This window comes from Colletes latitarsis, chromosome 1, assembly GCF_051014445.1.
Source record: "Colletes latitarsis isolate SP2378_abdomen chromosome 1, iyColLati1, whole genome shotgun sequence".
Taxonomy (NCBI): Eukaryota; Metazoa; Arthropoda; class Insecta; order Hymenoptera; family Colletidae; genus Colletes; species Colletes latitarsis.
Window position 1 is genome coordinate 36,943,170 of NC_135134.1, and position 26,020 is coordinate 36,969,189.

At 31.3% G+C, this 26,020-nt stretch overlaps 3 protein-coding genes and 1 long non-coding RNA gene across 10 annotated transcripts; 1 reads left to right on the forward strand and 3 right to left on the reverse strand.

The window, feature by feature from the left end:
* Window positions 1-7,087: 7,087 nt before the first annotated feature.
* Window positions 7,088-21,685, reverse strand: Eps-15 (Epidermal growth factor receptor pathway substrate 15). 5 transcript variants are annotated; one of them, XM_076784398.1, is made up of 15 exons: window positions 21,411-21,685; window positions 20,934-20,978; window positions 20,594-20,827; window positions 20,245-20,517; window positions 18,669-18,878; window positions 18,433-18,590; window positions 18,198-18,357; window positions 14,873-15,118; window positions 13,186-13,248; window positions 13,011-13,049; window positions 11,599-11,942; window positions 11,340-11,529; window positions 11,126-11,245; window positions 10,724-11,038; window positions 7,088-9,438 (listed from the first exon to the last, which is right to left on the reverse strand). In XM_076784398.1, exons 1-15 carry the CDS (start codon window positions 21,435-21,437, stop codon window positions 8,716-8,718), a joined length of 3,147 nt encoding a protein of 1,048 aa, XP_076640513.1. In that variant the 5' UTR covers window positions 21,438-21,685; the 3' UTR covers window positions 7,088-8,715. The 5 variants fall into 5 exon arrangements, with proteins under 5 accessions (XP_076640513.1, XP_076640522.1, XP_076640530.1 ...); XM_076784434.1 differs by having other exon boundaries at window positions 9,344-9,476; XM_076784424.1 differs by lacking the exon at window positions 7,088-9,438 and adding an exon at window positions 9,862-10,277.
* Window positions 16,004-18,146, forward strand: LOC143342686 (uncharacterized). The gene is made up of 8 exons (XM_076766812.1): window positions 16,004-16,022; window positions 16,272-16,455; window positions 16,525-16,702; window positions 16,772-17,099; window positions 17,327-17,388; window positions 17,479-17,660; window positions 17,726-17,881; window positions 17,947-18,146. The coding sequence occupies exons 1-8, from the start codon at window positions 16,004-16,006 to the stop codon at window positions 18,116-18,118; spliced, it is 1,281 nt and encodes a 426-aa protein (XP_076622927.1). The 3' UTR covers window positions 18,119-18,146.
* Window positions 21,686-21,860: 175 nt separating the features above from the next.
* On the reverse strand, window positions 21,861-23,630 carry Pcid2 (PCI domain-containing protein 2). Of its 3 annotated transcripts, XM_076776022.1 has the most exons (5): window positions 23,486-23,630; window positions 23,378-23,419; window positions 23,177-23,298; window positions 22,615-23,096; window positions 21,861-22,521 (listed from the first exon to the last, which is right to left on the reverse strand). In XM_076776022.1, exons 1-5 carry the CDS (start codon window positions 23,504-23,506, stop codon window positions 22,007-22,009), a joined length of 1,182 nt encoding a protein of 393 aa, XP_076632137.1. In that variant the 5' UTR covers window positions 23,507-23,630; the 3' UTR covers window positions 21,861-22,006. The 3 variants fall into 3 exon arrangements, with proteins under 3 accessions (XP_076632137.1, XP_076632219.1, XP_076632298.1); XM_076776104.1 differs by lacking the exon at window positions 23,177-23,298 and having other exon boundaries at window positions 23,486-23,581; XM_076776183.1 differs by lacking the exon at window positions 23,486-23,630 and having other exon boundaries at window positions 23,194-23,298; window positions 23,378-23,403.
* A 200-nt stretch (window positions 23,631-23,830) lies between these two features.
* LOC143351464 (uncharacterized) lies at window positions 23,831-25,648 on the reverse strand. The gene is made up of 2 exons (XR_013081752.1): window positions 25,642-25,648; window positions 23,831-24,617 (listed from the first exon to the last, which is right to left on the reverse strand). It is a non-coding gene; the product is annotated as an uncharacterized LOC143351464 (long non-coding RNA).
* Window positions 25,649-26,020: the final 372 nt, after the last annotated feature.

Here is a 26,020-nt window from a genome sequence, read left to right on the forward strand (position 1 = left end):
TGTATTGCATATATATTATTAATAATGTTTTTATGTTGTAAAACATGGACCGTTTGTTTTTTCTTTCCTATTCTATTTTAACGAAGCCGATTACGGAATATACACACAAGTTGTTTTTGCGAAACATGTTTTTTACAATATGTACAACGTATGAGATAAAATTACATCTTTCTTTTAGCTTCGTTCCGCCTTTTAGTATTATTGTTATTGTTTATTAACATTTACTTACTATCAACGATGCTATTTTTATTAAAATTTTATACTGACGTATCCAGTACATGTAACTCTATTCTCACATTGATAACATCTCGCAGAAAATAATCGGAAATTTAAAAATTATGAATTTTAATTTAAGAGTTTCTAAATGTCCATTATACAAATTTTTTTCCCCCAAATAAAGCAATTATTCAATATTACAGTAGTGCCTGACTATATGCGAAAATTTCATCCCAGATATATGCAACAAAATCATCCTCACCATTATTTGTTTTTTTGGTTCGAACGACCAGCTACTGTGAACATCAAACCCGACTGATCGAAATTTAAAGTAGTGTCGCACGTGTATCAATGTTACAGTTATTAATGTGAACTAAAAACATTTATATTTGTTTATATTACATGACATAATATTAATTTTTATCCAAATCAATGAATCGGCTAGGGTTTTTTGATTAAAGCGCGGCTAAACAACACTATATTTGGACTATTTTTATATATCCTTTAGATTATTTCTAACAAATTTTCAACTACGAATATAATTAAAAATTGTCCGAATAAGAACGTGTTTGGGTTTATTTCTAGCAGAAAAATCTCTCCAGTTTCCTCATTCCGTTGATGACAGATACAATTCCTCTTTTATCACGTTAATAATATTCTTACAGATGCAAAAGCTTTTAGCTAGCATCAATGACGCATTATTGCACTCAGACTTGATGTATCTCATTGAAAAGATTGATTTGTCTGAAATGTATTTGTGTTCCACTCCGAATATATGCAAATTTCTGTACCCAATTTTTCTAATATATTAGGACACTACACTGTGTTAGGTACTTATAAACGTACTTTTGAATGTATTGTAATTTAAGAAATTTATAATAATAATACAATAAGATTCGAATGTGTGGCGACACCTCCCGCAATCGCCAGCAGAGGGACTGCTTTCTCACAAGTATTCGATCGACTCTCCTACTTCTATATATACGCTCCTCGACCAGAGGAGGCACAAAGGCACTGAAGGTGCTCTCTCATACTATGTCAGATCATGCGTACGTAAGCTCGTGGAGTTTTCGGAAACCCCGACAAAGACAAACTGACGCATGCCCTCTTTCTCGATTCTCCGAAGTTGCCCCGGAGTAATTTCGGACCGCCTCGTGGGAATCGAGAGAGAAAGGCTCACACTTCCCTTCTCGCTTTTGAACAACTAATATCCGACCCCCCGTCAACAGGTCTCCACTGGCCGCTGCTGACCGCTCCTGATACTTCTGATAACGTATAATGATTACAACTTGCTACTGCTGGACTCTGCTTGCCACTGCTGACCACAGCTGACCATCCCTGATGCTTCCGACAACGTATAACGATTACTACTTGTTGCTGCTTGCCCCTGCTGGACTCTACTTGCCTCTGCTGGCCTCCGTTGGCCTCTGCTGACCACTGCTGACCACCGCTTATATTTCTGACAACGCATAACGATTATTACTGGCTACTGCCAGCCTCTGCTGACCTCTGCCAGCATCTCCCGACCTAAGCTGGCCTAATGCCAACATCTCCCGACGTCAGCTGACCATCGCTGACCACTGCTGACCGTTGCTGACAACTTGTGACATGATGTAATATAATATAATATGTTTATATGTGTTAAAGTTTTGTATAATGTAAATCTATGACAATAAATGATATAATTTCAAAGAATTCTATGTATTCTCATCATTTTTTACCCCTCTTGCCCTCTTCAAATTTCCCGCCGCCAGGAATTTCTACGAATTCCTGGAAATGACGTCATTTCTAAGAATTCCTGAAAATTCTCGGATCCCTGAAACTTACCAGCGTCCCTGAAACTTCTTGGAATCCCTGACATTTCCAAGAAGTTTCAGGCAGCGGCAAAAATTCCGGCCTGAATTTTTCAGCAAAAAATTTTTCGGCAAAAATTACGTAATATTACGTAACATTATGTAATATTACGTAACATTACGTAATAGCTCTTTAAAATTTTTGTCGAAAAATTCAGGCCGGAATTTTTGCCGTTGTCTGAAGCTTCTTGGAGATACCTTTACTATTGTAGGCGTTATGGCTATTTGAAAGTTGGACCAGTTTCGGGGGGGTTTTCTCACTTTACGGTTCCAGGGAACAACTTTTTCAATATTGTTAAAATTTCTACATATTCTCCACTAAAATACGCGTTGTTTGCATTTTGAAAAATTAAAATCCTCCAATCCGTTCAGAAATTGTGACATTTTAAAGATTCGCATGAATTTTCAGGGAAGCATTTCTGGCCTCACATTAGATTTTCGCTAAGGAATTTTTTTCTCATAAGTGCATAGGAATTCGAGGGTATGTGTAATGGCCCAAAATGCTTGTAATTGACCCCTGTAACTAAATATAATTTTTTAGGATAATTTGAAATTTTTTAATTTCGTCTAAAAATTTCAGTACCTACTCGAATTTTTTTCTCGAAAGTGGGTAAGATTTCAGGGGTATGTGTATTCACCAAAAATGATTGTAATTGACCCTCGCAACCGAAAATAATTTTTCCACAACGATTTGAAATTTTTGAATTTAATTGTTAATAACTTTTTAACGAAGCCTTCATCAACAAATTGATATTCTTGATTTTTGTCTTATTTTGGCCTTTAGAATCCCCCATTGTGAATTTTTCCATCACATTTTTTGTATAATTCGACTACAATATTAATCTTTTGCAGCAATATCCTCGTATAAATTAAATAAAAAAAAAAAATAGAATACTTAAATAATTGATAGAAATAAGTTTAGATTTAAAAATTAGTCTTTTTATGAAAAGTAAAATGGATAGGGATCACGAATACGATTGCACAGAAGTTAATATACTCATAGTGAACCAGATATTTGTATATTTAAACTTATGTACAAGGGGTTGTATTATAATAAACCAACGATTTTCTATTATACGTATATGCGTATTTGCCTATAAGAACTCGTAACATCGGAACAATATATCTGTTGTGTGTGGTTGCTTGGTCACGTTTAACAAAATGTATTATAAACTCTTTATTTCATTGCGAAAAGAGAGAATTAAAAAAAAAAATTGGTATTGCGAAAAGAGGAGAAAATTGCTGTGAATTAATGGAATGATACGAAGTAATTATAAAGTAATGACGGTTAAAGTAATTTATAGGTGGGAACATATTCGTATCATTGAAACGAAGGTACAGTATTTGTGAAATATTAATGTTTCGAACGCTTTGGTCAAAAATTATTAATTACATCGAGTCGCAAAATTGTATTCGGTGTAAACGTGTCCATTCAACACGAGTTTTAACGAGTGATAATAATAAATTAGTTTCCGACGGGCGCTTGAAGAAATGAACTTTGTTATCATTTAACAAAGTAGCGTATGTATACGAATATTTAGTATTCAGTACTGTGTTTCGAATAGGGTTGCCACCTTTGCGCTTAAACTGTTATCTGGACACTGTGAACTCTACGTACATTGTTTTAACGCTGTGACACCGAACAAATCTTAGGTATCGCGCACAACAAGTAGGGATAGGACATTATAAAAGGTGATAATATAAACGCTAGACAGTTCATTGCTCTCTATTACCAGCCCTTCGATTCTTTTACAAGTAATCTCTGGTTTCGTTAATATGAAAAACTGGCAACCCTAATCTTGGATAATTGAATTCCAAATCGATTCGATAATCATTGTAATACAGAAACGGACAACTTACACATTTTTACGTTTCGCGAATTAAAGGATACCTTAAGAAATACTTGGACGTTGAGCAAAAATATTGAATTAAATTATTCAAAGTCAGTTATGATACAGGCAACGAATAAGGAACATAATAACCGTTGGCAAAAAGCAATTTGCCAATAAATAAATTAAATAAGAAGAACATACTTGGACAAAAAAAAAAAGAAAAGTTCTTTAAGACCGAGATGAACAAAAAATCTTTATAAATATTTATCTAGATAAAAGTTTCGAACAACGAATAAAAGATAAGAAAATGTTTACTTGCTATTATTTGGATAAGTTAATTGAATAACGAGTAAACATTTATTCGTTCATTTACACTGATCGGATAAATTTTTATTCGAATAAAATCTCATTCGTCGATGTCGAATAAAAAAATTATCCATTGCTCTTATATATTATTTTTTATCCGAATAAAATTGTACCCGACGCTACTTTATGAGTATTGCAAAACTCGTTTCGGTTTTTACACGCTGTTTGAAGCGCTTTGATGATTACAATTACACACAAAGAACAAAGCGATACGCGGCGGTTTCTATAATTACTACCAGGGGAATCAGTGACTTAAAATTAACAAAGCTTCGCTCTAACTCCCTCGTCGATTTTGTGTTTTGTCGATTTCCTAATTATAGATATATAAAAAGAAATCTGTGTGTCTTTTGTGCATAGTACACCATACGTTAATTCTAGATTTCATTTCGCGCACCACGGATCATAATTAGAATATTCAATTACATATTTCCAGTACGTTTACGTGCAACTCGTATCACACGTTACTTGCAAACTCGTGTTATCTGCATATGAACATAACAATGTTAATATAGGATATACATCACGTTAAACTTCTTTATTCGATCATACTTATGCTACTTTTAACAATGTTACCCTTATTCTCGACAACGATATCTGAACTTGTTTAGGTTGTTATGTCACTAATAAATTCGTTCATTTAAACTGAAATTAGGAGGTTAAAGTATATTGTAATGTACTGTACAAATGTCAAACATGAGAAACTATAAGACAAAAAAAAACAAAAAAAAAACAGAAAAAGTTGGTATGTAACAGTATACAGGGTGTTCGGCCACCTCTGGGAAAAATTTTAATGGGAGATTCTAGAGGCCAAAATGAGACGAAAATCAAGAATACCAATTTCTTAATTGAAGCTTCGTTAAAAAGATATTAATGTTTAAAGTTTCGCCTGTAGAGCGGCAATCTGTGAACAGCTGCGTACGCGCTATAGTGGTTCTCACTCAGCATGAGAAACTCTACTTACTGACTTATCGACAGCCTTACAGATTTTGAGTGAGAACCACTATCGCGAGTACGCAGCTGTTCGCAGATTGTCGTTCTACAGGCGGAACTTGAAACGTTAATAACTTTTTAACGAAGCCTCCATCAACAAATTAGTATTCTTGATTTTCGTCTTATTTTGGCCTCTAGAATTTTCCATTAAAATTTTTCCTAGAGGTGGCCGAACACCCCGTTTACTATAAATCAAAATTATAAAGTTAAATTCTGATTCGTATGATTTTATAAAAATAAAAAACTTATTAAAATACGAATTCTATTCAATAAACAAAAAACATACTGTAATGATACATAACGTGATAAAAATGATTTTATAAACACCATGAGTATCGTTCCCAATGCATCAGAAGAAAAAGAGATTTGTCGAGAATATTGAAACAATGTAAACAAGTGCAAGGTTATCGATAAATAAATTTATATTGGCCATTTACCTTTTTACAGCTTTCTATAAGGGACACGCTACTGTCTCGAATAAATAAAAACATCGAATAGTGCGTAGGAAAGAAAACTCCTGAGTGATATTTTTTGTCCATTTTACACACCTGTACATTGGTAACAATGGTGTTATCAAAGTTCCTATTATCAATAATGATATCAGTATCACCGCATTTGGATTATCTAATATAAATTTCACTACGCATTGTTAAAACTTAACGGACGAGATTTTTCCCCCGCTTTTATTAATAATTTGAGAATAAATCCGAATACAAGTAAATTTTAATATTAGTACGATAAAATCATATTCATAAAAGTCAAATTAAATTTATGAAGTTCAAGATGTCAAAGTAACACAAATTCTGTATCTTCTTCAAATTTTTGAATACAAACTATCACTAATTCACAAACATCTTTAGTCGCTAGAATAAACTATTGATTATTATAAAATGAAAGAATTCATATACACTCGTCGTCCTTTAAGTATTAACAGAAACAAAAATAAAATAAAATAAAATAAAATAAAATAAAATAAAATAAAATAAAATAAAATAAAATAAAATAAAATAAAATAAAATAAAATAAAATAAAATAAAATAAAATAAAAAAAAAAAAAAAAAAAAAAAAAGAGTACAGCATTTTCTACTTATATAAAGTCTAAACATGTCGCAATCGTATTTTGTAACGCTTTCTAAACATGCTAATCGGTATTTGCGTATATACTTCGGTTTCCTTTGTGTACTTACATGCTTTCTCACGATTATAATATTATCGGTTCCTGCACATTAACGCCGTAAATATATTGCATACAAAAATTTACCAAACGCGAAAGTATCATTATAATAGAAATACAGATAAATCAAATTTTCTTCAAGCTTCCAATTATAACTGTCAAATGAATGTTATCTGCGGAATCTATACTACTAATTTCCAAATTGGTTTTATAGGTACAATTATAAATTGCATATAGAGCTATTTGTCCTATAAATTCAAGAAATTCGGAACGTTGAAATATGTTTTTCATTAAAGTTTGATTATTTTATAAAATATTCTACTTTTAAAAATAAATAGAATACTGCCAAATAATAGAAATTTCACATTTAATTTCGAAAATTAATCTATAATAAACTTCTGACGAATATAACGCTCGATAGAACGAAAAACTAATTTCAACTTTTTAAACAAAAAAGGCCTTCTTAAAATATTCGAAATAAGCATGACATCGTCATTTCATTTATTCTCATCATCATTATCTGGCACACATCTTCGATATCCGCGCATGTGTTCATATATCTGCGATTAGAATGCACACACGCAGTTCTCGAATACAGTCAAATTAATAATAAAACCGTATTTGCAAAAAAGAGAAAATAAAAATACATAATACGATTCTACAGAACGCTTATTTTTATCCACTGGTAAATGATATTGACAGCATGTGTGCTTACATTGACGCTAAAGTATCAATAATATTAATAATATTAATCGAGATATAACAATAATAACACAATTATAATAATCACGATAAAATAATACAGATAGTAATATATACAACATGCGTAATACATTGTCGTTGTGAAGTTACAAGATATAATGGTAAAGTAAAAATAGACGCGGCCCTTTGTGTTTGATTTCAAAGATTCCATGTGACACAAGATCTTAGGACAAACACGGAGCTACGCTTTATTTGAACACCTTATTCTTTGGGACGTACTAAGACCGAAGGCTGAATTATACGACATTCACACAAACATTATTTGGAACGGTTTGCTTACTGTTAATGTATCGATACGGTCGTTTGTTACTCGTGCCTCTTTTTTCCTTTTCATTCATCTTCTCATTAAGTCCTGATTTAATAAAAAATAAACATTTTTTTCTACTTTCCGTATAATATCTTTAAGAGAACGCACGTTTCGCATCTTGTGACAAAAACTTATATAATTGAAATTTTTCTTATACACAATGTGATCAAAAGCATACTAGCGCGTGACGATGAATTCAGTAAACTTCATATCCTACGTTTTAATACGTAGTTCTACTTATTAACATTTATATAGTCGAAGGTTTTTTGTATCTTCATGAACATGATGAATACTGGTGAAGACATGTCGAGTTCAGACAATAAGATATACGGGGCGTCGTTACGATGCATATTAAACAACAAACAGAAACGTTGCTCCGCTGCTATTTGCGAATGTACATCCAGAATGCGTTTTACAATAACGACGTTGTTAAGTTTTTTCCGTTTTATGGATTTTTACCATTTATTTACTATTCCCCTTGCTTTGAACTCACGAAATTCGTGTACACAACATTTTATTGTCAATCCAATGAATCTGCCATTACATTTTGCCTTTATACATTGCTAATTTACGTTTAGCGATAGTGTACAACCAGCTATGTGTATATTAAGTGTTGTTATTTTAGAATTCGATATTGCAAGGCAATAATGAATATGTTTTTGTTCTTTTTACTTTTTACAAAAATTCATCGATCTCTGCAGTAAACCAGAGTGTCGAAAAGGGCGCGCGATTTAATACAAATTTTTACATTCAAATGATATCAATGCAGTAACATTTTGGTTGCTTGAATGTGATTGAATGCATCGAACGCGAAGTGAAGAACGAAAAGGCCATATATCGAGAACCGATTACTCATGGTGAAAAATGCTTTGCCGATTTTTTATGATTATAATATATGCCTCTATGGACATTTAAATATTCGCATGCTTTACTAATTCCATTTATATATTTTCTGTAGTCATTTCACAGCAGTTATGATATGCTAAATAGTATTAAAAGTAAGCATTATATGTCATTGCAGTTCTCGCAGATATTCTTTATAGCCTTAATTAGTGCGAATCTCGAAATCTCGATAATTATTACGATTGTATGAAGTTAACATATCATATACCTTCCAGTCCTGATTTCGTATCAAGATTCGTGAAGTCGTTGTGCCCGAAAATATGCTATTCAAACTGAACGAATCAAAATGAAAGCGTTCCGCAGATCAGGATTCTACAATTTGCCGGATTTTTCTTGTTTACTCAATTCAAGCGCGAGAGCTAATTCTACTTCTTCCTGTTGTTTGCGTCTACGTCTTTCTTCCTCAGACTTCAAGCTTTGCTGAGACGCCCAGACAACTTGTTCCTCTTCAGTTAGCGCTAAAGGTGCATTGTTGCCATTCCAACTTTTGCCGAGATCGGTTTTCGACTTTTTATCATTGAAACTACTTTTAGATTTGTTTTGCGATAAGTCTTGTACCTGTCTTCGAGCAGACTTTTCACTTTTTGTTGAAAATGCTTCATCTATATCGACTGTCTTTGTCTTAGTATTAGGAAAAGCATCAGATTCGATAGCCTTTATATTTCTGTTGTCATCTGAGAACGCTTTCACGAAGTCAGCATCGAATTTAGCATTGTCCTTTTCAATTTTATTCTTAGCAAGAGGAAAAGTGTTGGAGAAGTCAGTGTCAAAGCCTTTTGTGAAAGAGTTCTTGCGAGAAAGTGTCGAAGACGTTCCATAACTAAATGGATCCACCTTACCCATTTCGTTATTCTTGTTCGCGTTGAAGTCTTCTGCATCATCGGCGAAGGGATCTGCTATGTTAAAAGGATCTGCGTATCGATAATCCCTAAAGGGATCTTCCGTGAAGTCCGGCAGCTTTGGAGTTACCATCGATATCGTGTGTGCTCTGCTCGTTGGTCTGGGTGGTGTCGTTCGATTCAGTGTTGGTTCCGGCTGAAGCAGGTTTTTTTTCACTGGTAAATTTTCGTTTACTGAAATGGTAGAAACAATAGCACGAAAAACGCTGGTTATTATCAGACTGCTGGACCATACATGGCTGCTGTCAAAATGTTATAAAGTATCGAGTTGTAAATAATTTAAAATGTTTGAGTTAATTTACATCGATTGCATGTAGTTCTCATATACAGAGTGTTTGGTCATCTCTGGGAAAAATTTTAATGGAAGATTCTAGAGGCCAAAATAAAACGAAAATCAAGAGTACCAATTTGTTGATTGAGGCTTCATTAAAAAGTTATTAACGTTTAAAGTTGCGCCTGTAGAACGACAATCTGCGAACAGCTGCGTGCGCATGATAGTGGTTCTCACTCAGCATGAGAAACTCTACTTACTGACGTATCGACAGCCTTACAGTTTTCTGAGTGAGAACCGTTATCATGCGAACGCAACTGTTCGCAAATTGCCGTTCTATAGGCGAAACTTTAAACGTTAATAACTTTTTAACGAAGCCTCCATCAACAAATTAGTATTCTTGATTTTCGTCTTATTTTGGCCTCTAGAATCTCCCATTAAAATTTTTCCTAGGGTTCACCGAACACCCTGTATAGTAAACTATTACAAAACAATGCAACATTCGATCGGTACAACTCTAACATATTATATGGACCGATCGATACAACTCTAACATTTAAATATGAATAATTAAATAATCAAAAATTGCCATGCATTATCAAAAATAAAAATATAATACTGTAACAAAGAGAACAAATTAATTTGTAGACAGCATGCTCCAGGAGCCAGGTCAATGAATAAACTGAAAATTGTGCAGCTTCTACCTAAATATAAAACAAAAAATATAATTAATCCTTTTTTTGTATAAATGTATTTTACAAAATTACAGTGTAATATATTGGAATGACATTTAATAATATTATACTATACTTTTCAGATTTCAATATATCTAATCACATTAGTATTTAAATTAGTAGTATCATATTTAAAATTATATTTCAGTCATACCAGTATACTTCATTCCCATTAGCCGTATTTGAAATATATAAAATAATAACGGCAATGAAAATTGATAAAACTAGGGAGGGTTGGAATATGCCCAGGATTATATGTAAGAATATTTAAAAAAAGAAAGATAACTGTTTACGCTAGTAAATAATTATGCATTATAATTAGTAATATCAAACGAATATTTATTCTACTTACTAATAAAATAAAAGCAGATGTTTTAAAAGTTTCATAAATTAACTAAAAACTAAGATACACATACCTTGGAGTCAAAATTTGCAAAATCAGCGAATCCAGTAGATGAAGTGAAACCACTGTTATTATTATCATTAATTCCTTGTTGAGCAGAAAAAGGATCGGAATTAGAATTTGCAAAAGGATCTGGAGTAGGAGAAGGAGTAGGAGGTGCTGGTGCTGCTCTTAAAGGACCAGTAGGTCCTTGAGAAGGTCGCGGAGGTGCTGGGCGTGGTGGTGGTTGCTTTGCTTTTTTAGGAGGAAGAGCAGGACTAGGACTTTCTGGACGAGGTGGAGCGTGAAGATTCGCAAATGGATCATCCCCAAATGGATCTTTTGTTGCCTAAAGAAAAAAATCAAGAAATTAAATAATATTTACATCCTGTAATGAAATTTAATCACTAATATCCTCATACTTTTAGAAACTTACTGTTGTTGCAGTTGTAGATTTAATTTCAGGCTTTTTTCCATCCCCGAATGGATCAAAAGGATCCTGCTTTGTAACATTACTATTATTAAATGCACTAAATGGATCTGATGTGAATCCACCCTGAAATGATAAACAAAATCATATTATTATATTCAAGATTATGATTCCAGATTTATAATAAAATAATGGCTTAAATTGGAAAAGAAAAACTTACAGACGCAGGTTGAGATGGAAATGCACTTCCAAATGGATCTGGTGTTGATGCGCTAAATGCTTCTTGAGCTTTATTTGAAGCAAAAGGATCTTCCTCAAATCCGTCTAGTGTTGCTGTTCCGTTTGCATTAGAGAATGAATCTGCTCTCTGTTCTTTTGTGTTATCCACGTTGCTTGGGGTTGTTTCATACCTACATTAATTTAAATATAATAAAAATAAATTCTTACAATAGATAAGCAATTTTATGTTTGTTACGCACTCTAAATCTTCAATTTCAGGATTAAATTGCAGACTAGTATCAGGTACAAGAGTGGCATCCCCTGCAGCAAGTGCAGAGTCATAAAGTGCAATTGCATCACTCATCTGACGTTGCTGTTCTTGCAAATGAGTGATTTTTGCTTTTGCTTGACAAATTTGCAACTGAGTATCCTGCAAATTTTTAGTGAGTTCGTTTAGTTGGTCCCTGCTTTTGTTTTGTTGCTGTTCTAACTGTTGTTCCTCTTGTCGCAAGCCTTCTAGTTCTTGGCGTTTGAAATTCAGTTCTTCTTCTTGAGTGCGCAACACTGATTCTTGCTCCTCTGCTTGTTGACGCAATTTGTCAACCTATCATTAACAATCGCAAAACATTATTTATCATGAAGTATTTGCCATAATTGATGTTATTTAAATACACAAACATTTTCCTATAAATGATATGTAAATTGAAAAATAATAGTATAATTTCTATTCATAAATACATTAAGCACACTGTTAATAAAAAATGAAAATGTTATATTTGCATTATCAGATTTAGTATACGAGTGTACGTCGTAACGGTTGCCAAAAGTTATTTAGTACTTTCATGACAATATTATCAATTATCTAAAAAATATTGTATAGTAGTAGGTCGTTGAATTCGATTCGTCATTAGCTGCAATGCTACGAAATCAAAAATGTATTATGTTATTTAAAATGTCAAGATGACCTCAATTTTTTTATTAAATAAAAAATTAGTTGGAAATTTTTATTATTACAATTTATTGTCATAGAAATACTGAACAGGTTTTATTCTGAATATCGGAATAGAGTAAATGCCGAAAAAATTGTAGCAACCATTACGATGAACAAACATATTGTATATGATTATTAAAGTATCACTCTTTATGTAAACTATTAAAAAAAATATAATACGCAGCTGTACAAACTTAAGACCCAAATCTAACTTAAATAATAGTTTTACTAGTTTTAAATATAATTAACTTTATAATATATATATATCAATATTTCGTGAAAATAAAATATTAAATAATAATAAATGAAACAAGATACAGAATAATTTTATTAAATTGAAATATAATTTTAATTCAATACTTTCACTAAAGTGGGACCTTATGTAAAAATTAACAAGCAGATGTAGTTTCTTTGATGACAATCTATTCTACAATTATTTTAGCATGCATTGCAACAAAGCACTAGCATCATCTATACAAGTGTAATAGACACAAATGAAGCTTTTTATTGAATAACATGTAGTGTATTGATAATGAACTATTTACTCGAAAATCTATAATATAAACACATTAATATAGCTGAAATGGTACTCGATTTTCATGACAATTTTATTTCTTTTATATGTTTAAAAAACAAAAATCAAAAATCAAAACGAATTTCTGGGTGTCTTTGTATCCTTACATTTTTATTTTGCAAGTTGTCTTCATCTTGTACCTTGTTCTGTGGTCATAGGGAATTAGAATGTTTTTGCATAAATCTTAAATAATTGTACTTTTTATTACATAAAAACGAGAAATAAAACCTGTACATTACCACCATATGTGCCCTTCATAAAAAATACAAATATTGTATGTACCTTTTTTTGTTCCTCAAGAATCTTCTGCTCGACCTCACTCAAATCTTTATCTACTTCAGCCTTCTACAAGCCAAACATAATAAAACTAAATCATAATGAAAAATCTAAATATAATATAAAATAAAGTAATAAATAAATTCATAAGTCTCCAAGTTCTGGGAAGTAAAATTTATGAGGGATAATCATGAACAAATACGTATACATACATATAGCACCAGATAATATACATACAGTTTCCCTTTCCTGTTTATAACACACTACATGATATAAAAAGTTCAATTCATTAGTGCATTACATTATTATTATTAAGATAATTTAAAATTCTCTATGAATTAAATACTTAATAAAACAATACAAAATTCTGAATGCCATTAAAACTAGTCCATTTTTATGAATATAAAGTTAAGTTAATTTTGTTTGAAATTTCATGTGCCGGGAGATTTGTATCACGTTCTAAGTAAATGTTAGGCATTGGTAATAAATAGCTAAAGTTATTTAAATGATTTAATTGTATCAGAATTAGAGATTTGCGAGAACCTGATAATCGGGACGAGATGAGAAAAGATTGTACTGGGTTCAGTCGAGTTCCCGTAGTTTTCGGGACACCCAAGAGAATCGAAAAAATCGAGATTCGCGAAAGAATCGAAATTTTTGGAAAAGTCAGGTACAGTTTACCTGAAGCAGCAAAAAAGTCAATCCCGTTTAGTGACGTTTAGTTACTAAACCAAAATCTTGAACAATGTCGAAGATCCTGATTCTCCCGGAAATCCTGATCTTTTCGGGAATCCCAAAAAATTCCCGTTCCGACTCGACCTGACATTTTCAGATTCTCACACACTTCTAATCAAAATAGAGTTCTCTTGCATGCAATAAAATGACATATGCATGCACATGTGTACACGCACTCATTCACATTTAAGGGAAAAAGTGTCTGTGGAACGATTAAAAAAAACGAAATGTTACATATATATTTGTACATATTTTATATTGATTAAGTAGATGTCAGAATTATTTAATTAAATTAACTCATTATAGTGCTCTCATAAAAAAGATAAACTACTTATTTATATAATATATTATAATATTAAACAAGCTATCATGAGATAAACATCATATAAAATAAACATATTAAGTAATATACAAAGAAATATAACATAAATTTTCTTCATAGTTGTATTTAAAATTTTATATTAGTAAATAAAAAATATTCTTCTTAGTTTGTCAAATTTATTTTAAAATCGTTTTTTTTCTCAAATGAACACTTTTATTTTAATATCATAGCAGTACAGGAAGTATGTAAGGTACATTTAAGAAACAGAAGTATAAATGTTAATTGTGTCCTGTGAACAGTGTAGACTAATATTTTCATTACTAATGTTATTTTCTAAAGAAAAAGTAACGTAAAAAAGGTCTATCATAGTTCCTTGTATCTATTACTAATTATCAATTATTGCATGTCATACTTAATAAGATAGATCATAAATATTCTACAATACAATAATAGAATATTATAAAATGTTATATTATTTTCTTTGGTTTATGAATAATGATAATTTCTAATTTTTGTATCTTAATGAAAGCACTATATAAAAATCATAAATATACATGTTTTTATATTTACACAAAAGCAAAGCTGCACATTTAGCAAGCAGATTACTTAACTATAAGTGATTAGGATTTGTTTTACCTGAGCCTTCAAGTCATTTAGTCGCTTTTGCGCTTCGCCCTTCTGATTTTCGAGTTGTTTTAAAGTAGCAGCAAGTGTATCTAATTCACTCTGCAGGCTCTTAATTTCACCTCGTTTTATCTTGATATCTGCTTCTTTTTGTGCTATATCTTGTTCCATACTCTGCCTTTCTCTCACAAGTTCTGCTATATCTTTACTTATCATATCTAATTCCGGATTTGAATAACCAGATATATTGTTGTTTTCCTAAACACAAAAGTAAGTTTCATATAGAAAAAATTGTACACTACTATACATAAAATAATTCAAGAATGACAAGTTAGATAATTATATAAGACGTTTATTACTAAAACGAAGGTACAGTTTATCTTTGTTTTCATGCAATACTTGTAATTTAGAAATACAATGTATCTTAATTTTATTTTACATAATTCATTTCCACAGAATGAAATGGTATTGAAATTCAAAAACAAGCAATTAAATATTATATATAAAATTATAATTAAATAGATTTTATATACTGTTTCATGCTTTCAATAGTATTTTAATCTATAGCAATAAAGGCATTATCATTTAGGGTATTTAATATAAATTCTTTTATATATTGACGCCGAGTTTTAGGCTTAATTTTTCCAGAATCGTCTGTATCATATAATACTTTCAATCTTGCTATCTTTGCTTCGTTTTGCAATTTTTTAATGTATGTGACATTCTTTGCTTTTTCTCTTTTGAAAGCAGCTGTTGGAAAGTCATAATTTATTACAACAGGTAAAATCTTTATAAAATCTTGGGTGTTCAAATTATTATTTTTCTCTTCAGACAAAGAACATAGATTTAACATTTCATTTAAATTGTATTTATTATTTACTGACATGTTTGCTTCACTTGAATCTACAGAATTTGTTTTTAACAAAAACAAAATCAAAAAAACAGAAAAGATGAAAAGCTTAAAATTATATTTCAAACTTCATGATGTTATAATTTTATGAAGCAAGTTAACAGTAATTTATATATACTATGCAGTTAAAGCTGATTTTATCTTTATATTTCGTAATTAGTGTAGCATTAAATTTTGCATTAGGTATAAATTTAATAAAGAAGTATGATGAATTTCGTAAAAAAATAAGCAAAATGTTTAATAAACATCAAGGTAAACTCAATATTCTAACATAATACTAAGTCTGGGTCTCTTTTCACTGTGAAGCATGCAGTGAAAACAAACATGCATAAAATGAACAGTGTAAAATAAAGAAAATGTATAGATAAAAGTGTATGTTTTTTAGTAAATGAAACATACAAAAGTAAATAAAACATGTTAAAAAAACCGTGATAAAAGAGATCCACATGCACATCTTTTCACAGTAAACAGATAATTTGATAAAATTTAATTTATATCAAGGAAGTGAGTTTCTTGTTGATATCAATGAATTTGAATACCCAAGAGCAAATGAAACACTTAAACAAATGCATGAACAGTTATGGCAGGAATATTACGAATGTTTAAAACAAACATATAATGAAATTGGATCAGAAAAAATGATACATCCAATTGCTCTCATAGCTCTAGAAGGAACATTAGCCAAGTATGATGATGAAAATTTTACTCTGTACTATAACCATATAATACTATATTATTAAACTACCAATTTTAGATTAAACTGTCAAATATGCATCTCTCCAATAGAAGTACATACAATTGACAATATAGAATGGTACTTCAATAGGAACAGTTTGATGATACCAAATAATGAAACTAACAAACTTTTAGAAGAATCAGACAACATTTTAATTTCACCTAATGACAGGAGATTATTGATATCTAACATTAAAGTATAAAAGTTTTTAAATGAATAAACATAAAAAAATGTATCTATTGCAATAATATAAAATTGTGAACAGACTGAACAAGAGGGTCTATACTGGTGTAAATTGGGAGATACAGCATCAACATTTTATTATGTATCAATCGATACTGATTCACAAGGAATAAAAGTTGTACACCCTGCAGAAGCACCCCTTATGCCTCATGCAACATCAAAGCAAATTATACCAAAATATAATTTAATCATTTACACAACATGGACTAAATGGTCTTCATGTTCCATGTGTAATATAGTTGGCAAAAAATATCGTTATGGATATTGTACTATTTCTTTTCAAGAAAATCTTATCAATCAAAAAAAAGAAATAATGAAGAGCCAAGATCTACAAGATTATAAAAGTCAAGGTACATGTTTTTTTAAATGATACATCATCTGTATTAAAATATTTACAAAATTGACACTAATGATATATAACAATATTAAGTTACATTGAATGAACAGAATACAACAATAGAAGAGACTGGAACTACTTTGAGCCCAAGTTTAGATGAAAGTGTTGTTAATAAAATAAGAATAGCTTTAAATGTATTTAGAAATAAATTACCATGTAGAAGTGTGTATTTACCAAAAGAAATTCTGAATATTTCCAATGTTAAAAATAGAAAAACGGAAATGATGGTCAAATATTGCAAGGTGTTTTTAAATTTTAAGAACACTTTTTTCAAAGTTTAGCAATGCAGCGTAAATATGAACGTAAAATAAATTTAAATTATTTTATTTTAGATAAAATGTATAAAAAATATAATATTTGAAACACGGGATAAACAAGGAAATGTACTTGAAAGTGCCAATAATAGTGCTGGTATATATTCCATGGTTCAGGGTATACCCATTCCCTTGCCACCAGTTACACGCACAATAATTTTTGAAAAATATAAAAAAAAAGCAACGCTTAAATGTCCAGGGTAAAATAATAAACTACAGATTTTTATATTAAGCTAATTTTTTCATATTTTCATATTTTTTTCAGGAATTTAAATACAGATGTACCAATTACTTGGAAGATGGGTAATAAAATATTAAATCCTACAATTATTAAAGACCAATCTCGGGGAAGAATTTATATCAATCTACAAATGCACATAATCTTTAAATCATTAAAATTTGAAGATACAAACATCTACAGGTAAATAATTCTTCACAAATAAATTAAAAAATTATTCTTTTTACAGATAATTCATTTATTTATAGCTGTTGGCAAAAAGATGTAATTGCGGGAGTAATAAAATTAAATGTAGTAGGAGAAACAGAATTGCAAGTAAATTATAGTGTAGTTATGATTGGTGGAATTGTAATAATCATTGTATTTCTAATTGTATTTTGGAGAGCATTTCAAGGTCGTAAACGCTTCACAATTCATTAATTATATGATATATTATACATGCACAATACTTTATACGTTCATCATATAATGAATAAAAATTCGTTTAATAATTACTTACCACAACAGTATCAGATGGTTTTCGCATAGAAGGTGGTATCATGTCAGGAGTCAAACTTGCAGGCGGATCAACACCTCTAAGCTTCTGCTTAATAAGCCACATAGCTAAAGCAAACTGTTCTTTATTTAACTTTCCACTTTGACATGTGTCACAAAGACCCCTGGTATATCAAATATTATTTATTTTTTATTGATATATGATTGATAAACAAAAGCATATGTGCAAAAATATTTACCATATATCAGCCAATACAATCTGTGGAAGTCCACTTTGAAGGAAGACATCTTTGATTTCAATACCTGAGACATATCCATCCATGTCTAGATCAGCTTGCAAAAACAATTTATCCGCCGCTATTTGTTCTTCGGAAGAAACTACCCACTGCACGTTCATCTGTCTCATACATTTCTGTGTTTAATACGTGCTTCATAAAAATGATAATGTTTATAATTTTCACTAGATCCAAAATACCTTTGATATGTCCAGACCAGCCATACTCTTCACAGTGGACACGTTAGGTAAAGGTGGTATAGGTGGTGGAACTGTTGTCATTCCTATAGGTGCAGGAGATTTCGATACTGGTATGGTAATGTCTTTTCTTTTACCAGGTGGCATTAATTCTGGTGGAAGTACACTTGGTATCGCATATTTCTCTAAAGCTTTATATACTAGATGCATTGCCTGCATAACAAACAATTTAATACATGTGTAAAATTGTGATATAAAGAAGTAAAGAAGAAATACATTATACAGTAGGTCCTCAAATTATGAACATTTATAGATTCGCATTAAGCCACTCACTTATGTTCTTGTCCATTTGAAGGATAAAACCTCGTCACACTACTTAAGAATTGTGCATGAAACTACTGTTTTCCAGTTTTATAGAAAAGATAAAAATACTTGACAATTCACTTAAGTAACTGACATTCTTCTCTTGAAGATAGTCTATTTTCCATTTTAGGGTATAATTATAGTGGAGCGGTGAAGAACGAGCGTCATGATAATATCAAACAAATGTACTGTTATGGATGTGTTTATAGTTGAGTGGCAAGAAAGGTAGTTTATAATAGCGGTGAGACTAGAAACAAAAATGTTTTTTTGCTAGCCTCACAGCTCTTCTCTCTATTTACCTCTAGCATCGTCGCTCCACTATAATCGTGTGCTTAATCTTTTTCGCTAGCGGTGATCATGCATTTCTATTAATGTGACATTAGTATGACTAGGATTTTTTCCTGGATATACATATTTTATATGTATCTATATATTTACATATGATATAATGTTTCCTTTCTCTTAATTTTTCTTTTCACATGAGAGTACTTTAGATCCATTTAACTTTAATTAACCTTTATATCAAAAACTGTACACCAAATGTGTGGAGAAAAAAAGATCAGTTCTGGCAGAAATTATTATTTAGTCATATTGCTTCAGATGTTCTAGTTAGAAACCAACAATTAACATAGAATATCACCCAAATTTTATCTCCAAATAAAATCACAGATTTTAATAAAACCAGTTAGCCAAATAGAGCATTGAAAAATATTAATCACATACTTTTTATATCAGCTGATATTCATATACACTTGATAACATATCTATTTAGCTAAATTTTTTGAAAATGAATGGAGATAACAAAATTGTTGAATATGAGAAATTCATAACAAGCTTCATATTCAATATTCGTTTTATCTTCATTATTTTTCAAGAAACTGAACTAAATAGATATTTTATTCACAACTTTGAAGGTACTTTCTACTCCTTGAATATGAATAATAGCCAATAAAAGAAACATATCTGATAGATTTTTCAATGTTTTTTTCAAATGTTAAGATTCATGAAAATCTAAGATTTTCAATTAAGGCGATGATCTTTGTAAACAAAAATTGCTCGACACTGTCCACAACTAATCTTTCTTTTTCCCTACGATACATCATAATTATGCAATTCAAACTATGTGGTAAACTCAGAAGTACGTTAACCATATAAGTTAAGAACTTACTGTTGTTATATTGTTAAAAATTGTGTACATATATAGTTAAGTACTTACAACAACAAATTCATGTCTATCCAGCATACCATCCTTATCCATATCTGCAAGGTCCCAAATCGTTCCAAGGGTATCAAAAGGAAGTTTGCTATCCATAAGAACACCTTTAACTTTATTCCCTGGTATGTATCCATTTGTAGGTTGCAAACTATCAAAAAGTTGATCATATTTTGCTCTCTCCGAAGGTTTAATAGACCAATCTCCATTATTGACAGATGTTATTACTGGTAAACTATTAACTACATTTTTCTGAGATATTATAGGGATATCACCCTAAAAGTATATAATAATAATCAATAAGAATAATAATACAAATTTATTCTCTGCATTGGATGGCAAAACACCTTACCATCTTTGGAGGAGGCAATTCCATACTTAAATTTGACATACTAAGATCTCTTCCTGCTTGTGCCAATGCACATAGTTTCAAAGCAACAAAAAGACCAGATTTATCTAAGGATCCTCGTGATTGTGGATCTGCCATATCCCATATTTGACTTAAGAGTACATCACTCAGCTGGGATCTCTTAAGAAATCTCGCAGCTTCCATTGCACCGATTCGTCCATACCCATTTGGATCAACCTTTAAATATTATTCAATAGATTATTCTTCTATTATATTATCTTAATATATAATTTGCAGCCATCTAAATTTGTTAAAATAAGTCATTTTTCTATTAAGATATTACCTGATTATAATAGGCTTCATATATAACAGTATGGCTTCCAGCCACCTGTAAAAACAAATTTGCTACAATTATTTATATTGCATTATAAACTACCATATACTACCAGATATTAGTAGATATAAATTTTAACTGCCGGAAATGTGCGGCCTCTCATAACTGACATTTATGAATGTATAGATAGATGTTTTAATATCGAACTAATATGTTTTACAGCATATTTTCTATAATTACTGTGATATAAATCTATGGAGAAATGCATGAAAAATAATATATTTATTGTAAATATACCGAAAGATCATTTGTGCTGTCAAAGAAGTTAAAGCAATCGACACAAGTATAAGAACATTGAGAATATGCATTGTAAAAATAGCATTATTTTTACACGAAATAAAAATAATTTTTAAAAAGATTTGTCTAAGAACAAGCACGACATATCGAATATTATATCACGATAGTATTATAAAAATTACGATATACCTGCGTGGGTGATGGCAGGGCGGCCATACTTGCATTGAACTGTAGCTTAACCAATCACGCTGTGAATCGATAGTATGTCATATTAACAATTTTACTTAGCATTTTATAGATGAATTTTTATCGCTGAGTGCACCAACAGAACTTCACGATCGTATTTCTTCACAAAACAGTTCGAATATATGACTACAGTGACAGAAAATTATTAATCACCAGTACGAAACAGTTCTGCCGCTCGTCACACTCGATTGTCGTCTTGCAGTCTTACGTTCCACCTCCTTCCAGACCTAACCCAATGATAATCATGCAAACTGGACTTCATGCGCGTAGCGCAATCAAACTTGCATTCAAATAAAATTAATTTTCGCAATAAAGAAATATTAGTATATTGAGTTTACTTAACGTTTATACAGAAAAGGTTTTAATGCAATTAAAAAAAAAGAATTCCTTACATCAATTTTTATTTATACATATACATGTATTTATGTACACTTATATGTTAATAATAGTAAGTTTTTTGTATTAAAGTTTTAAAAAATAACAATTTTATTGTACTTTAAGATATTTATTAGAAATGTAGATAGGTAACTGAATAATGATTAGGGTATTGTTGAAAGTCGAGGAAAGGGAATTTGTTTGGAGATGACCAGCTTCTTATGTTGATGTGATATGTAACCTTTAATTTTTCCTTCATATATTAAATTTGCAACAATGCACTCTACTTCATCCATATCAACATCATCGATTCCATGCATCTGCAGAGCCAATAGCAAACTTTGAACAGGAATCTGATGTATATTTAACACTAAATATACTTTCTTAAATAAATTTCTGTAGGCTATTATTTTCAATTTTTCCACGATTAAGTATATTCCGGCTCCTATAAAAAATGATTCATGTTTCTCCATCACTTTTTCAAGATTACGTAGATCTCCTCTTTTAACAGCTTCCATTAACTCCCAAAATTCCATTAAATTATACTTTTCTAACAAGCTATGTTTTGGCATATACCCTAGTAACATCTTTACCGGCACAAGATATGTCAAAATTAATCGTTTGTTTTTTGTTGATTGTTTATGACAATGTTCAAATGCATAAGTCAAATATTCGTCAGCTAAAAAATAATTACAATAATTAGTAAGTAAATTTTTGAATGAAATATAGAATATTAAATTTATTAAAATCACTTCTAATAAATGATACTTACCAGCTTTGTAATCACTATCAAACATTGCTTTACGACCCACAAAGAATTTATAAGTAATTTGTTGTGCTAATGCAAAATGTGCTTTGTATGGAGATGACTCTATTGCCCTTATTAATGGTCTACACAAGTGTAGTTTGTTAATTCTAAAGTAAATCTTTAATAACTGATTAACTAATGTTAGCATTCCCCATCTTTTTGTGTCATCTTCTGAACTACGATTATCACAAGCGCATACTCGAAAACAGCCCATTAGACAATCTGCACACTTTTCTAAAATTTCTCCTGGTTTCATACTTTTGTTACTTTTTGTATTTTCAGTACACACTGCTAATAATCTTAATTCCAAACACATTACATTCATAACAGGTAACATCCAGTTCTCTTCTTTTTGTATTTGAAGAATCTTTGTTAATGATTGTACTGCACAACTCTGATAATTATACATAGTTAATGGATCATCCTTGTTCATCGCTACTACAGTTCTGAAAACATAAATGTCATAATAGTACATTAAATAATATTTATAATATTTAAAACATCTTGTAAAAAATCATTCTGTTACTTTAAATGGTAAAATACCAAGTCATCAAGAGGGGTGGATAAATGTTCCATTACTTTTGTCATTGCAGTTTCAGATACTATTTGAGGAAGTGAAACACGACTATGTCTCAAAGACAGTAAATCCTTTAAAAGCAAACATTTTATACAGTTTACTGTTTGTGTGTTTTTTATCATTTTAGTAAAAATAGATATTATTATTTACCGCTAAAGAATCTCCATCCTGATTTAACCAGGCACGTCGGACCTATTCAAAATATAACCTCAAATTGAATATCCTTTCTTTACATTATTAAATTTTATAACAAATTACCTGTATTATGTACGAATCCATTATAATATTAATATACGTATGTATTAATAATTTATTTTAAAGGTTTATTTTTACAGTAGTATTTTTACGATAAAAAGTTTTTAAACATTACTACAATCCTACAGTATAAATTCAAACAAGCAGTTCCTTGCTTCCATAGATGTCTCTACTAGTCCTTATTAGCTGCTTTTATTATTATATATACAAACACTTGGGAGCAAAATTAGTTTTAATAGTAGTTTTGAACGTTCACCACTAGATGGTTATACCATTTTATTTTTTTTGATATTTTTTATTAAACTATTACTTATTAAGTACGTGTGATCGTATTTTAGGAACAAATTCCAATACGAGTAAGCCAGATACAAATCCTTATGAAATTATCGTTCTACAATATTTAAATTTCATAATAGATCATTAGTACAAAGATTAAACTATTGTGGCACGACTGACGAAGAGTTGGTTGGGATGACTGTGGTGTGAAGCGAGAGCAGTTGCTCGAGAGACACGAGGCTGAATGGTACCCACGCGCGAACGGGAGTAATAACAGGACGAATGAAAAAAAAACGCAGTAAAGGATCTAGAAGATAGTAGGTGTTGTTTATTGATAGAACACGAGACCTGTAGGCTGCTACAGAGGCATGAAAATGTTTCTTTTTTCTATAGCTAAAAATACAATTTCATCGTAAGTAATTCTACACAAAACAGATACTCAGTCCAAACCAGAAACCAGAAACCCAGATACAGAGTCTTATATTATTTCACAACCTGTATTAATCTCTGGTGTCACACTATTTGTTGGTGTTGGTGAATCTGTACTATCACCAATTTCCCGCGGAGATTCTGCTTCAATTTCACTTTCCGAAGTACTTTCAGAAGCATGACATTGAACTTCTACAGAGCTATTCGAATCAGAGCTATTCGAAACAGAACTCTTCCTATCATCTTCACCCTCTGATTTTGGCCAAATAAAATCAGGTAAACGGATATCCAAAGGTTTGGTAATCATATCTTCACGAATATCAAGCCCAGATTGATGTGCTGCTACCAGTTTGAGCAGCACATAAAATCCTTTTTGTTCAATACGACGGCTGGCATTGAATTCTTCAAGTCCAACACATATATCCAATATCTAAAGCATGAAAATCAACCATTTTGCAAATAATAATTATAACATTCTTAATTATGTTAAATGCATGATTGCATCTAATTTGTATGAGTTTGATGGATCCAAAGTCAGGTGTATCTCTAAGAGTCCATCATCATAACACGCTCTAATCATGCCTCAGTTCATATAGTTATTATCATAAGCGTTCTATGTGTTTCATTGAAGCTTTTCTCATTTGTTCCCAAGAAACGCGAAAGTTTAAACGCTTGGTCTTTTGACGCGCCCGTATAGAATATCTTAAACGCAAGAAAACAATCATTTTCTTTTTATATTATTTAACATTTTACGACAAGAAATAGTAACAATAATAAATACACGTCGATATTACGATGGCCAATTACTTGAAGCTCACAAATACGCAATTACTGTTAATAAAACATTTTGATTATCCTCTTTTGACATGGTTAAACTGAGATGAAACCAAAATAGTGCGAATATTAAAAATATATAAGGTAAAGTGATTGGTCGTTCACGACGCGATCGATGTATATGAGAATTATTTGTCGATGGAAAACTGTAGAAATACTATAATATTAAATTGTACTACAGCGTGCACGTAAAATTAATACGCATTGACTGTAGAAATGTCAGTCGGTAAAAAGTGTTACCAGATCGAGCACCGGGTGCAGCACTAGTAACGCCTCATTCCACTTTCGCACACTATGTCCGATCGCGTGTACGTGAGTTCATAGAAATCGAGAAAGAGGGCGAGTGTCAGTTTGTCCTTTCTCGACTCTTCGCAACTCAACGAGCTCACGCATACGTGATCGGGCATAGTGTACGAAAGTGGAATGAGCAGTTCTCGGTGCACCCGGTGCCCGATCTAGTAACACTGGGTGAGAATAGTGTATCCGTATAGATTATAGGAATATTAAATGCCGAGGAACAGAAAGATGGCGGTCGGACGGTAATTTCGCGATGCATGAGATATAGTTTATAAATGGGGTGTCTCACGTTCCCAAGGGATACGTCGAAGCCGTAATATTACCGTGCGATGTGACCACGCTGATCACGACCATACCGTACAGCAAACTGTGTCGAGAAGAACGGAAAGACAACGAAGCAGAAGGACGGTGAAGAGAAAAGGAGAGTGTAGAAAGAGAACGGGCACCCAGTTTATACGTAATGAGTGTCGAAACGGTTCATTGCTCCGCTGTGACTTGTCGCCAAGATGGATTGAGAGTCAATCACGTTGGCGAACCTTCACCTGACGGCTAAGGATGATCTGTACTACAAAACCATTTTTGATCTTTTATGCGACAATGCTGACACCAAGAGTGTGCTGGTGGTCAAAATTGTCGAGCTGCTACACTCGTCGAATCTAACAGAAGCTGTCGTGGCGGAGGTAAATTATGTTCACACGATAT